The following is a 16910-nucleotide window of genomic DNA, read 5'->3' as shown; positions in this document are numbered from 1 at the left end:
TCTGCTTATGAAAGTAGTCAGAAAGAAGAGGCAATATAAATGGACTTAACCTTAGTCTTTCAAGTAAGGAACTGACAAGACTGTGTGCTTTTAGCTGTAGTGGACAGGCATGAGCAGAAGTGCATAAATACACACATATCATAAAAAATGGAAACATTTTACTTCCATACTTACTCCTGGGACATTCACTGATATGGAATTGCTAAACAAACTTTACTCATTCAGGATTTAGAACCATAGAATCATTAGGATTGGAAAAGACCTCCAAGATAATCTGGTCCAACCACCAATATCACCCACTAAACCATGTTCCTAAGCACCATGTCCAACCTTTCATTAAACATCCCCAGGGATGGTGACTCCACCATTTCCCTGGGCAACCCATTCCAATGACTGACTGCTCTTTCTGAGAGGAAATTTAATGGTGGAAGCTACCTCATTGTGTTTCATGTCTAAATACTCCCACCCAAATCAACTGGTTGTGCAGAGGGTTTGCAGGATCAGGTCCTCAAAAGGTAATTGTTTCCAATTTCTTATTTCGGCTTGATGGTATTTTTTATTTTATATTTATTTAATATTACTGGTATTCTTATAAAATATGGCTGAATGTGGCTGTTAGGATAGACTAAAACGTAATTCCAGACAAGGATATTAAACTTCAATTCAACCTCCTTCTTTCATTACTGAAAATACAAGTTTCATTCTTAAATAATTTCCAATTTCCTACATTTCCAATGCAGGACACAAAGGTTTACATAGTAGTAAGTTTACAGAGTAATTTGTGACTGAGAGTTGGCAAAAGCTTCAACAAGTATTTTGAAATCAGAAGGTCATTATTGTTTTACAAGACAGATTTTTTTTTTTTTTTTAAATAAGGTTTTGATACTGCCCACAAATATTTCTTCTCTGTGTTTGCAATTTGAGTTTCATTAGTTCTTGGAGAAGTGGTTTCCCTCTCTCCCTAAACTCAGTTTTCATCTCTGATATTTTAGACAAGTAAAAAACAGAAGATAAACTAGATTTATCTTTCATATTAGTAATTTTTCTTAATTAAAATTTACTGGAAGCACAGGGAAACAGCAATGACAGACAGTGATGTTTCAAAGAACATGACAGCATTTCTCTTCTAATTATCATTGCAATAGCTTTTTCGTGTTTGCAGAATTTTCCTTCTGAGGAGACAAGGAACTGCTGGAACTGCTCTTAAATCACATCTACAATTAAAAAAAAATTCCAAATACTGTATGGAAGAAACACACTTTTTTTTTTTTTTTTTGAGGTGAATCTGTCTAATCTTTTGCAACAGTTTTGTTATCCAAAGGGTAGTGAAAAGCCATTGCTATCTAGTCTTGAATTTGTTTCATTCCTTAATAACAACTGAGACAGTCTGTAAAAAAAGTAATCGAGTTTAACACTGTAAAGCTAATTGTTGAAAAAAATGGTCCTTTTAAGAATACAATGGTCAAAAGTTTGAAAAGTACAAAATACCCCTCTGTACTAAAATGTAGTTGGTAGTTTAGGAAAGATCAAGACAACCTTCTCTACATGTGCCAGCTATTCCATGTTTGATCCAGGGGTGACAGTCCCATAAAAGTATTCAGTCTTCAGGTCAGATCCAAGGAATATATGACATAAATAAGGACTGCAAAATTTAACTTTATGGAAGAAATTAAAATGGCCTTTGGCATTCTTTTTTTTTTTTTTTTTTTTTTTTTTTAATTTTTTAAATTTTATTTTATAAAATAACTTTGGAAGAGAAAAGATAGGAATGCATGAGAGCACTTTTTAGTAAATTACAATCTGAAGAAAGTCACATATTCCTAGTGTTATTATTATATAGTGATTTTTACTCATGGCCTATAAACTGTGATCTGCTACAATGACACAAACAAGCAGGAATCTTGTCCTGCTTCAAGTAGAGTACTTTAGAAATCAGTGACCATCCTGTGTTTAACCAGTCATAAAAAAAGATAGTTAAAAGCTTGAAAAACAGTAGAAGTTATGCCTAGAGTTGTCTCAGAGATAGTCAATTTTTATTTATATCAAAATATTAGTGTTCTTAGAACTCTGCCTTTTCATCTCAAATTAAAACCAATAGATTTGGTAAGTGGCTAATTCCACAAATTCCAGACCTTTGCAGTGAGTAGCTTCCCTGTTTTAATCTCACCAAAGACATTTATTACTGTCTTTTGGTGGTTTCTCTATATCAAGGAGATCATCAGGAAAACATTTCCTAGAACCTACGGGAAATAGCTCAAGCAAGTTTAAATATAAATGGGTGGTTTCACTGGCTTTAGCTTGTTTGCTAGTGCCAGTGTATGTTGCTCTGAGCCTCAGGGACATGGCAGCATTTTGAAGAAAATATGGGAATGAAGAACAAAAATGACATACTTAACCCTTGCCTGAATTGTGTATAGCTTCTATGCCAAGGGAGAATAGTAAGAATTCTAATATACAATAATTATTCATAAACATTGTTTACACTACAAATTCAGCTGAATTTTGTAAGAATCTTTCCCTTAAAATGAATAGCAGTAAGGAGAGAATTCTTCCACATTTTTCTTTTTCAGGAAGTTACATATTAAAATTCTTCATCAGGCTCTGTGATGGTGAAGGTTAATGTGGCCTCTATAATTTGAGATGAATCTGACCATGTCCTTCACTTTTTCTGCACCTCCACAGTGTGAAAACACGACAGTCTTCACCACTACAGGCAACATTTAAAGATAGAGGTATCCAACCCAGTAGACCAGGTTAAACAGCAGGAAGGACGTAGGAAAAAAGACCCTAGAGTAAGAATCAAGTTCTAAGATGTCTATGTGAATCCGTCCTCTCCTCCATGAGCCTGATTTACATTCTTCATAACAACAGAAAAAGCTCTGGCAGTCTTTCCCATCCAGACATTCATAGACACACGCCTCTTCAAATTCTTGCCAGTACATGGCATTGTTCAATGTGATGACTGTAGTTGGTGGTCTCATATCAAGTACAGAATAATTCTGAGGAGAGAAAAAGAAATCAACAGTTTGATAAACTTTTATGGATGATGCACAATTGATAATCATGGGAAAAAACACAGGAGACATGAAAGATGATAGGAGTAAGATGTCAATACCACAGGAATTCTAGACTTAGGGAACAACTTTCTTTCCCTCGAAGGATGCCTTTTCAGATGAATTTCCATATAGATTTTGTGGAGTGGCAACTTAAATAAGCTGCAGTCTCTTAAATTACCATGATTTGTAAAAACAGATATGGTTAGCAACAGATAACTATGATTTCATCACAGGATTTTAAATGCCACTCCTAGGCATGTGCCCTTAGTGGTTTTTGCATTAATCATGCTCAGAAGCAGGACACTTGGATATCATGCCTCAGAGTTTGACTCACACTTACAGATCTCTCCTTCTTCAATGAAATCCCTATTTACATTTTGTCACCTTTCCTGTCACATCACTTCCTGTTCATGAAAGGTACTTTCTCATGATAATATCTCTCATCAAGACAGTCACCCGACCCTCACAAAGGTCACCTCCTCTGCTGTCATCACCAGGAAAGCTAGGAAAGCTCCTATCTGCTTTGCTGCCTGTCTGCACCATCCTGACAAAGCAGAGCTCAGCGCATCATCATGGTTTTCTCCAAGTGTTTTCTCAGGGGCCCCTCCCCTTTCCATTGTACTAAGCATTGCCATTGCCTGGAGGAGCCATGTACTAACAAGCTACGCATGCTCCTGCATCATGCACTCTAGAGGGAGCTCTCTAGGAAAGTCCAGGCCCCTTCTATGCTTGCTATACAGAATATACCTTCTGTTGAAGGTGTGGAGACATACATGAAAACTTTCACCCTGCATGTGAAACAGGTCAAAGTTAAAGTGCCTCTTGGGAGGTTTTCCTTCTTCTGTTTGATTTTGCATGCCACAGTATTACCCATCTCATTACATATGAGCTAAGAATTTGATGGGGGAGCTCTCCTTCTCAGATGTTGGTGTCTGTGATGTAGGTAACTATTTCTGCACATGGTCCCTAAGCTATCCAGCCATTTACTTCTTGGGCACAATTCATCTCAGTGTAAGTAAATAACTAAAATCTTCCAGGTACATTGTGAAATGAACAGCAAACAGATTCCAGTTTAGAAGCAGATTATTGTGAATCCATTTATTGTGAATGACTATCTCTGAGATTAGATAACACAAATTACACCGTCCTGGTCTTCTCTTTCATTTGTAAAGTTTCAGGTGGCTGATGTCAGAGTTTTACAATGGGCTGCCACATGGAAAAGGTCTCAGGTTATTGTACATTCCTGTAGCACTTTGGAGAGAAAAATGGTTATCATTAAAGTATACATGGAATTGTGCTGTACTACTATATTATATATTGTCCATTTCCTGCATGCTTTTTGAAAATTTCCTACTCATGGACTAACTTTTTTATATACCTGGCTACAATTTTTGTTTTAAAAAGTATAAAGGCAAATTTAGATCCCCCATATGATTTTGGAAAATGAAGAGAAAGAAATACCCTGGTTTTGCAAAGAAAACATTCTCATCTATCAATATATATATTTTTAATTTGTTATTGTTTTGTTCTACCAAGTTTCTGTTCATGGCATAAGATGAATATCCTGATAAAACAATTAGGTTAATCTGGATGCTTTAATTTCTGTCAGTTAAGAAGGGTCTAGAGCTGACTAGATACCAAGTGAAGGTGAATGGTATCTGCTTTGTCACAGAATCACAGAACCACAGAATAGCCGAGTTGGTAAGGCACTACTGGAGGCCATCTGGTCCAACCCCCCTACTCAAGCAGGGCCACCCAGAGGCCTTGCCCAGGACCATCTCCAGGAGGCTTTTTAAAATCTCCAAGGAGAAGACCCCACAACATCTTTGGGCAGCCTATGCCAGCACTGTCACCTGCAGGAAGTACAGAAGTGCTTTCTGATGTTCAGAGGGAACCTCCAGTGTTCCATTTTGTGCCAATTGTCTCTGGTCCTGTCACTGGGCACCACAGGAAAGAGCCTGGCACCATTCTCTTTGCATTTTTCCTATAAATACTTATAGACACTGGTGAGATCCCCCCTGAGCCTTCTCTTCTCCAGGATGAACAGGCCTAGATCCTAGCCTTTCCTCACATGTGGGCTGCTCCAGTACCTTTTCATTTTCAGTGGAATCTCTCCAGTTCATGTCTCTTTTATACTGGGGAGCCCAGAACTGGACACAGTGCTCCCGGTATGGCCCCACCATTGCTGAGTAGAGGGGAAAGATCACCTCCTTCAACCCATTGGCAGTGCTTTCCTAATGCAGTCCAGGATACTGTTAGCCTTCTGTGAGGCAAACATTTGATACTATTTTCCACAGCATTCTGCTAGTGAAACTGGATGTTCCTGGCCGGGATGGAAGTAATTTTCACCAGGTAGAATACTGGATGGATTGCCAGGCCCAAAGGGTCATTGTGAATGGAGTTAAACCTGGTTGTCAGCCAGTCACAAGTGGTATTCCCCAGGGCTCAGTATTGGTGTGAGCTATGTTTAATATTTTTATCAATAATATTGATAAGGAGATTGAGTGCACCCTTAGGAATTTCACAGATGACACCAAACTGGGCAGGAACGTTGATCTGCTCATGGGTAGGAAGGCTCTGCAGAGGGATCTGGATAGGCTGGATTGATGGGCTGTGTCCATTGTGTCCAGTCATTTAACAAGGCTAAATGCTGGTTATTGTGCTGGGTCACAACAGCCCCATGCAGTGATACAGGCTTGGGGAAGAATGACTTGAAAGTTGCCTGGCAGAAAAAGACCTGCGGGTGTTGGTCAACAGCCAGATGAACATCAGCAAGCAGTGGGCCCAGGTGGCCAAGAAGGCCAATGGCATGCTGGCCTGAATCAGAAATAGCATGGCCAGCAAGACAAGGGAAGTCCAGAGTACTTCATTCAGCTCTGGGCCCCTGAGCACCAGAGGGACACAGAATGAAGGCATTGGCATTGTTCTGGAGAAGAGCAGGCTGCAGGGAGGCCTTATAGCAGCCTTCCAGGACCTAAAGGGGGCCTACAGGAAAACTGGGGAGGGACTTTTTGTCAGGGAGTGGAGTGACAGGACAAGGGGTAATGGCTTTAAACTAGCAGAGGGTAGATTTAGATTAGATATTAGGAAGAAAATCTTTACTCAGAGGACAGTGAGGCAGTGGTACAGGCTGCCCAGAGAAGCTGTGGCTGCCCCATCCCTGGAGGTGTTCAAGGCCAGGCTGGATGGGGCTTTGGGCAAACTGGTCTGGTGGGAGGTGTCCCTGCCCATGGCAGGGGGTTGGAACTGGGTGATCTTTAAGGTCTCTTCCAACCCAAACCATTCTATGATTCTAAGTGATTGTCCCTCTGTACTTAGCACTAGTGAGACTACACCTTGAGTACTATGTTCAGTTTTGAGCCCCTCACTACCAGAAAGATAGTGAGCTGCTACAACACATTCAGAGAAGAGCAATGAAGCTGGTGAAGGGACTAGAAAATAAAACATATGAGGAGCAGCTGAGGAAATTGGGCTTGTTTAGTCTGGAAGAGGCTGAGGGGAGACCTGATCACTGTCTAACAATTACCTGAAAGGACATTGTAGTTAAGAGTGTGTTGGTCTCTTTTCTCAGGCGACAAGTGATAGGACATGAGGAAACCGTCTTAAGTTGCACCAGGGGAGGTTTAGATTTCATATCAGGAAGAATTTATTCACAGAAGGGTGATTGAGTATTGGAATGGGCTGCCCAGGTGTCATGGTTTTGGCTGGGGTAGAGTTAATTTTCTTCATAGGTGCTCTCACAATGTTGTGTTTTGGATTTTTGATGAAAATAGTGGTGATAACACACCAATGTTTTCAGTTGTTGCAGAGCAGTGCTTACACAGAGCCAAGGAGTTTTCAGCTTCTCGTCCAACCTCTGCCAGCGTGGAGGATGGGGGTACACCAGGAAAGGTGACCCAGGCTGACCAAAGGGATATTCCATCCCATATGACATCATGCTAAGCAATACAAGCTGGGGTAAAGAAGTATGGGTATGTGTGTGTGTGTGTGTGTGACGTTTGGAGTGATGGCATTTGTCTTCCTAAAAAACATTACATATGATGAGCCCTGCTTTCCTGGAAGTGGCTGAACACTTGCCTGCTGATGGGAAGCAGCAAGTGAATTCAATGTGCTTTATTGACTTAACATTTCAGAAAATTATTTCCAGAGAATGACAGCAGTAGGAAGTATATAAATGCAATGTCTCCTATAAGCCATTCATTATCAATAAGCAGACTTTCAATGCTATATGAGCTCTTTATAAATACTTCAGAAAACTTTTTTTTTTTTTTAAAGCATTATTTTAACAATATTTACAGAAGGTGAGCTAGTAACATGGAGCTAGCAGTTGTAAATCATAAAGTTCAGATTATACAAATCAAGAAATGTGAATACAACGGTTTGGTTCTGTTGTTGTACTTATTTGTATCTGATTACTGAAAAACAGATCATCCAAGCAGCTGATTAATTGGCCCTCTGCCTACTTTGTGTATATTGTAGTATGTATCATGGTTACAGATTTCATACAAAATAGAGACACAATTTTTTGCTCAGTTTAAATTTTATTACAGTGGTACTTAAACAAATAGTTACCTTGAAGTTTGGGGAATAGAATTAATTCTATTTGTAGATACAGTACTAATGCAACTCTGTGCTAAACTTTTGTTCCTAAATTGTTTGAAAATTCAACCGAAAATTTGCTAAAGACTTTACAGATGCACATAAATGAATTATTTTCTATGAAATTCAGTTAAAACTCCATGTACATTTATGGTAGGACTTGTGCTTATTACCTTTTACTAGAATGTAATGAGAAACTGTAGTATTACATAAAGCAGACACATGACATTCCTAGGTAGAAATAGCACATAATGTTTACACTTCTCTTCTCCCTCCCAAATCATTTGATAAATCCTGATAGAAAGAGGCAGTTATGTTCCTCTGCCAAAGCCAAAAACAAACTGACCTTTTATCAAAAAAGCAAAACAATATTTATAGCAAAGTCAAGGTAAAGCATAACATAGCGATACAGCTTTCTTAGAAATTATTGCAAATAAATGTCAACCATACATTCCAGCCTCCATTGCTATCACAGAATAAAATAGTATACTTACCATCACATGACCAAAACTGACATCAGGTAGCTTAAATAAAGATAACAAAAGAAATATTCAGAAGAAAACATAATTATTGCTTCATATTCATCCAATGTTCAATAATGTTTCTTAAAATAAACCCTAAAATGCATTTCTCCATAGAACTATTCATACTGAATATTCAGTATACTTAGCATAATATTCTTCACACTTTATAGCTGCATGAATCCTCAGCAGAATGTGCACCTAGTTTCCATCCACTTTGTCTTTATTCAACACTTTTTTTTTTTTTTTTAATTTTTAATTTAGCCAACAATAGCTAAGTAAGGATTTCTTCTTGTGTTAACCTAAATATCATAAATGTTGCATGTTTTCCCTCAGCTTCTTTCACATGTCTGGAAATATATCCAACTCACAAAGATACTAATGGCTTTTTCATTCAGTCTCCCTATAGGATGGCAATTTTAGTTTGATCATTAGCAAGTTCATTTTGATTGTCTCATAAATTTCTTTTGGTAACACTCTTCTTTTGCCTTTCTCATGCATTGCATTTTTACAAGAAGCTATTAGAGGTTTAATGGAGTTTTCATTGACTAAGTTTATGGGTTTCTAGGCTTTCTCTAATTCCATATGCATTCTGTCTTTTCCTGCATTAGTTCTTCATTCAATCACTTTCTGTAGCACTTCATTCAATCCATTTCTGTCTCATGATCTATGATGCCTTGAACCTAGCCTTCTCTCTCTTCAGTTTCCTCCTTCACATTTTTTCCAGTTATGCTTCTTATTCCTGTTTTCCTGATTGTTTCCTCCATTGCACAAAATGGCATCCAATCTCTCCAACTACCAATCTCAAACACAGATTTTCCAGTGATGTTGAGTGGACAACCTGCTTCCCCTTCCTGGCATTTAAACTGAGGGTTTTTTTTCTTCATTATACTGCCTCTTGCCATTCTCTTAGTCAATTATGATGGACACCAGAAAATTCTTCCTACGTGGCTGTTTTAATTCTACATAAAGAACTTTTGTGTTCATTACTCCTGGGTGAGTCTTTTTGTCCAAAAATGTAACCACATATAATACCTTTGTAAGTGACCTCATCTGTTTTTGTAGTTTTTGTATGTGGAAACATTTGTGCATAGGGTTAAAAACAAATACTGGTTCCCACCCGCCCCCCCCTCAAAAAAAAAAAAAAAAAAAAAAAGAATGAAATCTCGTTTGTAAAGTTCACAAATATTTCCAGACCTGTTAAGCCACAAGATAGCATATGAATTTGAATATACATCGATATACATATAATTGTATAAAAAGCTATGAACTCTCTTCCAGTGGAGTCCTTTTTGAATAACAGCACAATAATGGGAGGACAAAAGATACATGGGCAGGGCTTCTGCTTCATGGCCAGCAGAATGCTTCTGTTAGGAAACTTTCTGAGCAGTTAGGAAAGTTTCTGAGCAAACTTTCTCCATTGGCTTTTAGTGCAGATCATACCATGAACTGGGAAAAGCTAGGACGAGTGGAGTGTCATGAGTGACAGGATGTCACTGAATGATTCTCTGCTCTCAGGGCCAGATACAGTCTCAAAAATAAATTAAAGCACTCCCATCTTACCGACTTTTTCTTCTTAGTACAGTTTGGTTTCCTGCAGCTGGAGTAGTAGTTGAGGGTTGCATACTCCATCAGAGCAGCGAAGACAAATAGAAAGCATACAGTCACAAACAAATCCATAGCGGTGACATAGGAGACACGGGGTAGTGACTTCCTTGCAATGGTACTCAAAGTTGTCATGGTCAATACTGTGGTAATTCCTGCAGAGGAAATCTGATTTTAATTATATGCAACATCCTTTCTGCAGCCACAGAATAACCTTTGGAAACCAACACATAAAACAGAGTGCCAAAGCCTACCCAATTAATTAAAGGAAATTCATTAATTTCATCTGGTAGTATAAAAGCAAGGAAAAAAATAACATCAGTAGAACCACTGGTACTTTGTAAACAAATATTTCCTCAGCTGTTTACATTTGTCTTTGCAAAACTGAGGTTCCCATGCCTCTCAGTGTGGTTTTCCTCATCTCTTCGTTTTCTGGTCCCAGTTAGGTTGGAGTTGGGGGTTCAGAAGGAGAAAATGAAATTTTTGAAGAAAAGTGTAAAGCTTAAAAGATATTGAACCCAGAACATTTAAAGAAGCAAAGAAAGAAGCAACAAGGACAACAAAAGTAGGACAACAACAACAAAGAAGGAAACATGGAGTTCATCACAGCAATACTGCTGTAATGAAGAATATTGTACTAAGGGGGAAGGGAGGGGAAGGGAAGGGAGGGGAAGGGAGGGGAAGGGAAGGGAGGGGAAGGGAGGGGAAGGGAAGGGAAGGGAAGGGAAGGGAAGGGAAGGGAAGGGAAGGGAAGGGAAGGGAAGGGAAGGGAAGGGAAGGGAAGGGAAGGGAAGGGAAGGGAAGGGAAGGGAAGGGAAGGGAAGGGAAGGGAAGGGAAGGGAAGGGAAGGGAAGGGAAGGGAAGGGAAGGGAAGGGAAGGGAAGGGAAGGGAAGGGAAGGGAAGGGAAGGGAAGGGAAGGGAAGGGAAGGGAAGGGAAAAAACTTGCTGCAAATCTCTGACTATGAAAAATATATTTTTTACAGTGCTGCTTTCTTGGGATTGCTCCATTGCTATTTTCCTTCTGACTCAGGGAAAACAGACAAAATTCATATGTAACCTTAATGGAAATAGCCTTTTCAATTTGTACAAAGCATCACATCTTAGATTGATTTAGTAATAATGAATAAAATCAGGATTACTTAAAGTGAAATATCCTGAAACAATAAAACCAGTATTAAAATGAAGTCTATGGGGTGTCAGTTGTTTGGCTGCTGCGGTAATTCATATCATTTGTGTTCATTTCTCAGCAATAGAAGTCTTTTCATTCCTGCTTTGGACTGATGCTTTTAATCATCTGTTATGTACTGCAAGGCTTCTGATAGAAAAAAAAAAAAAACTCCTCAATGATTTGGAAAGAAAAATAAAGCTCTCACTCAAATAAGTCTCAAGAGAGAGCCTGCTCTAAAAACAACATAACTGTAAGGTAATCTTGCTTTTTATAGTTAAAGTGGTATTTTGCAATGGTACACAGTGTTTGAAATGGCAGGGAATAACTTAAATTATGCCTTATAGTAAAATTACTTCCCACAAATGGCACTCTGGAGAGAAAGAAGTTCTATGGATTACTTTTGACTACTTTCTCTTCACAAAAGAATGCCCACCTTTGATTTGTAGCATTTGATAGAAACTACAGTAATTCACAAGAATAACCCTCCCCATTCAAATCATCAGAAAGTTCCTGGAACAGCCAGAATAGTTCCTGAGCCTAGACCTTCTCTTACAACAAATAGCAAATAGAAATGGGAAAAAATGTTGCTGAAAAAATCACCACCCAATAACTAAGATCAAAACAATACTGGTAGGAAGTGGGAAACTCCCTTACTCAGTGCATGTAACCTCAATATTTGGCTGTCTTGCACCAGAATCCAGAGCATCCACTGTACTTCATGCAAACTTTAAGCTAGCCAGTTCATCTGTCAATACAAATATAACAGCACAAATAGTACAAAAGAGTTGCCCCAGTATTACAGATTTTTTTTTCAACTTTCTCTGAGGTTTTGTGGCTTTCGCTAAAGTACTACTACTACTAACTTTAGTCTACATATGAACTGCAATTACATTTCTGAACTTCAGCATAGACATGTTTTTAGAATTTGTAAATATATTTTGTATCTAAAAGATATTAGGAAAATATATGTTTCCTCTCAGCTATGCCACTTCCCAACATATGTGGCTGCCATGATCCAGCTACAAGTCTCCAGGTCTCTATACCCCTCAAATACAGCTCTGGAGCTAACTGATGCTTCTAAAAGCTCCAGAGACAACCTCCATAGGTAACCATTCACCATAGCAGTCAACTGCACAGATGTCCAGCTGCAAAAGATGTTGGCTCACTAGCCTTGATTTGGCCCATACTAGCTGTAAGTTAACTTGACTTTTTGTATGACCATACCACAGGCCTTGGTGTTAGTGGCCACAGGCCACTAACCTCAGAAGTACTGCATACGGCTATGACAAACTCTACAACATGAAATAAAGTTCTTTAATACTTTCTAAACCCCATTTAGATTTCTAACATAAATCTGTCTTTTATAGAGCAGCATTTACATGCATCAGCACTCAAGTATTTTACTGCCTTCAAAAAAATTCTCAAAATCGATAGTCTTTGTCTTCCAACACAACAAATATTGTCCTTTTTACCTGGACTCAAGGGCAAGTTTTCAGTTCCCTTTCATCCAATGATATTATCTCAGATTACTTTAGGACACTTTTTTATTAAAAGGAAAAAAAAAAAAAAGGAAAAAAAAAAAAAGGAAAAATGCTTGAAATGCTTGGAAGGGCCATTTGCAAAAGTCTATTTTTTTTCACATGGAATGCAGTTATTAACAATGTACTACTTTTCCTCTATTTTCAGTGAAATTGGAGTGTAACTATGTATTATTTATGATGAACTATTTTGTTCAACATAAATCTATCTATAATGATAAAACTATCTATGATAAAACTATATAAAACTATGATAAAACAATCAGCTGCCACACTGAATATGGACTGAAAGGTGGAGAAGTGAAAGAAAAATTGCCATTGGCCTTTGCACTTAAGTACAAAAGTCCTCAACTCAGACTATGTCTGTTTCTTGAGCCTAAATGTGATATCCTGACAGAATTATGCCCAAGACTGACAACCTTAAAGCTTTTGTTGAGAACTAAGAAAAAACAACCCAGCAAATTGTGTTGTCTATACCTCACTGCTACAGGATCTTGGAGTTTTGAGTGGCTACAGACCAATTTTAACCAATTGAAGCACAATAATTTCCACTAAATTTAAAGATTCAACAATGATATAAGATTTCTCTCTCTCTCTCTTTTTTTTTTTTTTTTTTTTTTTTCTTTTGAAACTAATACTGCCCGTCACTTTGACAACAAACAACTCACATTTTGCTATCAGAATACAAAACCTCAGGGAAAGGAAAGCTTAATATTATCACACGCAATCACAGTTTCTGGATTATGTGCCACATTTCAAATTATGGCAAGGACATGAGGCAAGTGCTAAGCACACAGATGGAAACATCTAACGGTAAAAGAAACAGATCTCTACTTCTATTATTTTTTATAAAATATTTTTACAGTATATGAAATCCAACATAAAATAATCATTCTTCATTTAAACTGGGGATTGGACTTGGATTCCAACTCAGATCATAAGCAAATAAAGAGTTTTTGAAATAATTAAATTCTCTCTATCAATTTTATCAAATTTTATCAAATCTGACACATTTACACAAGTTTTGAAATATTAAACTGAGTCTTATGGGGACACATACAGAGAGCAAAGAGAATGAGGTGCACAAGATTATATAGTTTTGTATTCCTATTTATAAGTCAGAATATACAGATATGCACATATGCAACATCTATCATTTCCAAACAGAATATCTAGATACCTTACCCTTATCTCATTTTATCTATCCTACTGAGAAAATTCAGTTTGTTGACTGGTTTCAAATACAATAAATCTTGGCAGATGAAACTGTTAGGTCTCTCATTTTGGGGATAGAAGGGCTGTAAAGTGAGCTTTGTGTCTGTTATTGAAATTTGCAGTCCTGTGAAACTGTCTTTGTCAACAGAAATCTATATTTAAGCCATAGACAGATTTGAAGTGACCTGGCTTCAAAATGTTCAGGTAGACAGGTGTGAGTGGCAGCACGTTTGTGAATACCATTTGTGGCATTTATATTCTCTGGGCAAATTCCATACCAAAAATGCTATTTAATAAATCAAAAGGTATTGTCTGGTAGATCAATGATGTAGGGATACATAAGGCATGAGAACACTTTAACCTTTAGATCATTGGTCTAAACAGTTATTTAAGATTTTTACTGGCTGAAAGCTGCTTACTGTATAGCAGTTGGCCAAGTGAGGTAGCAAGACTATCAGTGTTAGAAACTTTTTGGTTAGGGAGGCTCAAATTTTCTTATTTTCTTGTGGGAAAATGTATACTGCCTTACTTGTTTATAAATTTCATCTCTTCAACATTTCTGGTCTGTCACCTGTTTTTTCCCCTTGTGAATGAGCTTAAGATGGAATGGTAAGGAGAGCAATGTTCATTTTTTTATCAAACATCATCTGTATCTTCCTTTATATCAACGCATTGCTGGTCTTGATACCCACTGCATTTTTTTTTAACCTACAGTTTGAAGTTGCTGTGTAGCAACTGCCCAGTCATACTATATGTTATACCCATTTTATAAAAGCAGGGGGAAAGCTCAGATGAAAGCTTCAGTTTAATCTAATTCCCTTCATCCTTGTGAAAAGCAACCTCTTATTTTCCAAATCATAACTTTTCTTCAGACACTTGCTGTCTGCTCTTGACTGTGAACATTGGGAGAAGATCATTTTGATTACTAGAGATGGGCAGAAACAGCAGAGAGCCATTTTTTTTCTTCTCTTTGAATGGAGAGGAATATAAGCAAGGATCATAAAACACAGTTCTCATCCAACACTCAAATTCTATTTCCATTTTCCCACTGACTCTTCAGGTGGCCTGGAATGAGTCACGTTGTCACTCTGGGCCTCAGCCCCTCAAAGAGCATGTTAAAAAGGGGTTATGATGCCAAGTTTTAAAGTGCACTTTGCTGCCTCTGGACAGTGCTGCTGAAAGGATTATTATGGTCCCATTTTTCCCCTCAGTCAAATACCCCTGATTGCATTTAGTTTTTCCAGTACAGAAATAGCTTATTACTTAAAGATATTCAGAAAGGGGTAAAACCTGTCCTTCATGTAACCCTGAGTAGTTGCCAATAGCTTAGGAAATTACTCATTAATTTCAGAGAGTGAAATGTTTCCCTGATGCTAGTCCTTCACATTAATGCAGTTATACTTGGGGCATTTTTGGTGCACTGAGTCTACAATTCATTTCAACTAATTAGCGGGAAAATTTCAGTGGTTTGCCTTTGGCTGTATTACTCACAGTTTTGCCATGCACCACTCTCCAAATGTGCATGTGTGTGTTGTTGCTCAGACAGATTTATAGGCTGCATTATGCAAGGACACCTACAGTAAACTGGGAACATCTGCTTACTGCATCCCAAGAGTCAAGAGGCCATTTGCAATTTGGGAGCAACAGGACTCTGTGCACAGAAAGAGGTGACCCACATACATACATTTTGTAGTCATTTGACTTTATTTATTAAAAAAGTTATATTATAGCCCAGTAATTAAATTCTCTATGAGAGTTTTAGGAGTTAGTCACTGTTACCACTGAATACAGCCTTGGAACATTTCAATTCATGACCTCAATATATGAATACATTTTTTCTCTGAAGTTCCTGCTGGTTATGGGGGTGAGGCAGGGAGAATAACACTGTTGTGACCAGAGCTCTAACCTACATCTGAGTCTAATTAATTGAAAAAATGAACTGTATGGTGTAGGGAACTTCCCTCAGGGACAGGATATGAACGCTTCTTCCAGAAAATTAGTAACGCAATCTGTTAGACACCTTTCTTCCCGTTTTTCTTTTCTCTTAAATAAATTAAGCATTATGAACGATAACCCAAATTGATGTTGTGTGACTCTCTGCACACACATAGGGCTTTCCACGCCTAGTTAAAAAAGACAGAGTATGGCCAATCTTTCCTTATCTCCATTGAGCCATCCAATTTAAGAAGAAAGTTCTTCAGCAGGGAAGTATGCTAAAGGCCTGTTGCTCAATTTTCTGGTCACTAGAGGCAAGTCTACTCAGCCAGCAACAGACGAATGCACATCTGTTCCATCCTCACCTTTGGGCCATCTTCACACAGTCCTGGAAGTGGAGGGAGTCACAGAATAACTCTTAGTCTTAGGGTACATCATGTAGCCAGAGCCACAGTGTAAAGGCACTTTGGCATTCACAGAAGGGGGATGAAGACTGAACATTCCTTTCTCAGAAAATTACCTCATGAAACTAGACCCATGTGATGCCACATGGCTTTTAATGGTCAGAAGTGCTATGTTTGTTAGTTTCACAAATTTCTGGAGCAAATCCTGGAGATTATGGTTTTGTGCTGACCTCATGAAAAATGGGTTTTAGCACAGAATTATCTGTAAAATATGAACCAGTGATCTCTGTTTGCAGTTGTCTTATTATAGGTTTTCTGAGATTTTTCTTCCTATTGATTCTGCTGTATAGCTCCATGTCACGGAGCTGCTCTTGGCTTGAAAGATGCCCTTTGTCACTTGGTAAGATTTAAAGCTGAAATAGCCTCCACCTAGAAAGGTGCCTAAGGACTGATAGCAGGAATGGGTGCCATACAACTTAATTGCTTAAATAAAGCTGAAGTTATTAAGGAATTTACACTTAGAGGATATGGTAAGGTTATGGTATTTTTTCTGTCATTCAGTGGAAAGTTAAGCTATTGAAACAGAAGTTTTAGGAGGAAGAAGGTTTTTATCCTATGCCTTAGGACACCCTGAATAGGTGGCTATATGTTTTTTTCCATAAGTCAAGGACTTAGAAAGTGACTTCTGTAAGAGTTCAAGGGACATAGCAGCTAAAATCTCATTCAAAATGAATGGGCTTCAAAATCTTGTTAACACTTCCCATTTTTTTTTTTTATTTTAATTTTAATTTTTTTCACTTCAGAGCCTTCAGGGGGTTTCTACTGGAAACTACAGTAGTCTTAAAATTGGTGGCTGCTCAGATTTATT

At 38.0% G+C, this 16910-nt stretch overlaps 1 protein-coding gene across 2 annotated transcripts in view; it reads right to left on the bottom strand.

Annotated features, from left to right (window-relative positions):
- Positions 1–581: 581 nt before the first annotated feature.
- GABRG3 (gamma-aminobutyric acid type A receptor subunit gamma3) overlaps positions 582–16910 on the bottom strand; it is a 332908-nt gene continuing 316579 nt past the window's right edge. Inside the window, exons 8-10 of one of the 2 annotated variants that reach the window (XM_068681340.1) lie at positions 9740–9936; positions 8150–8179; positions 582–2999 (exon numbers count right to left, since the gene is read on the bottom strand). In XM_068681340.1, coding sequence (XP_068537441.1) covers positions 2721–2999; positions 8150–8179; positions 9740–9936 — 506 coding nt within the window. In that variant the 3' untranslated portion in view covers positions 582–2720. The remainder of the gene's footprint in view (positions 3000–8149; positions 8180–9739; positions 9937–16910) is intronic. The other variant, XM_068681349.1, reaches the window with a different exon arrangement.

The sequence above is a fragment of the Anas acuta genome, chromosome 1 (genome assembly GCF_963932015.1).
Source record: "Anas acuta chromosome 1, bAnaAcu1.1, whole genome shotgun sequence".
In the NCBI taxonomy this organism is placed as follows: domain Eukaryota; kingdom Metazoa; phylum Chordata; class Aves; order Anseriformes; family Anatidae; genus Anas; species Anas acuta.
Note: the sequence above shows the minus strand (reverse complement) of the source record. Positions and strands in the feature narration are given on the sequence as shown.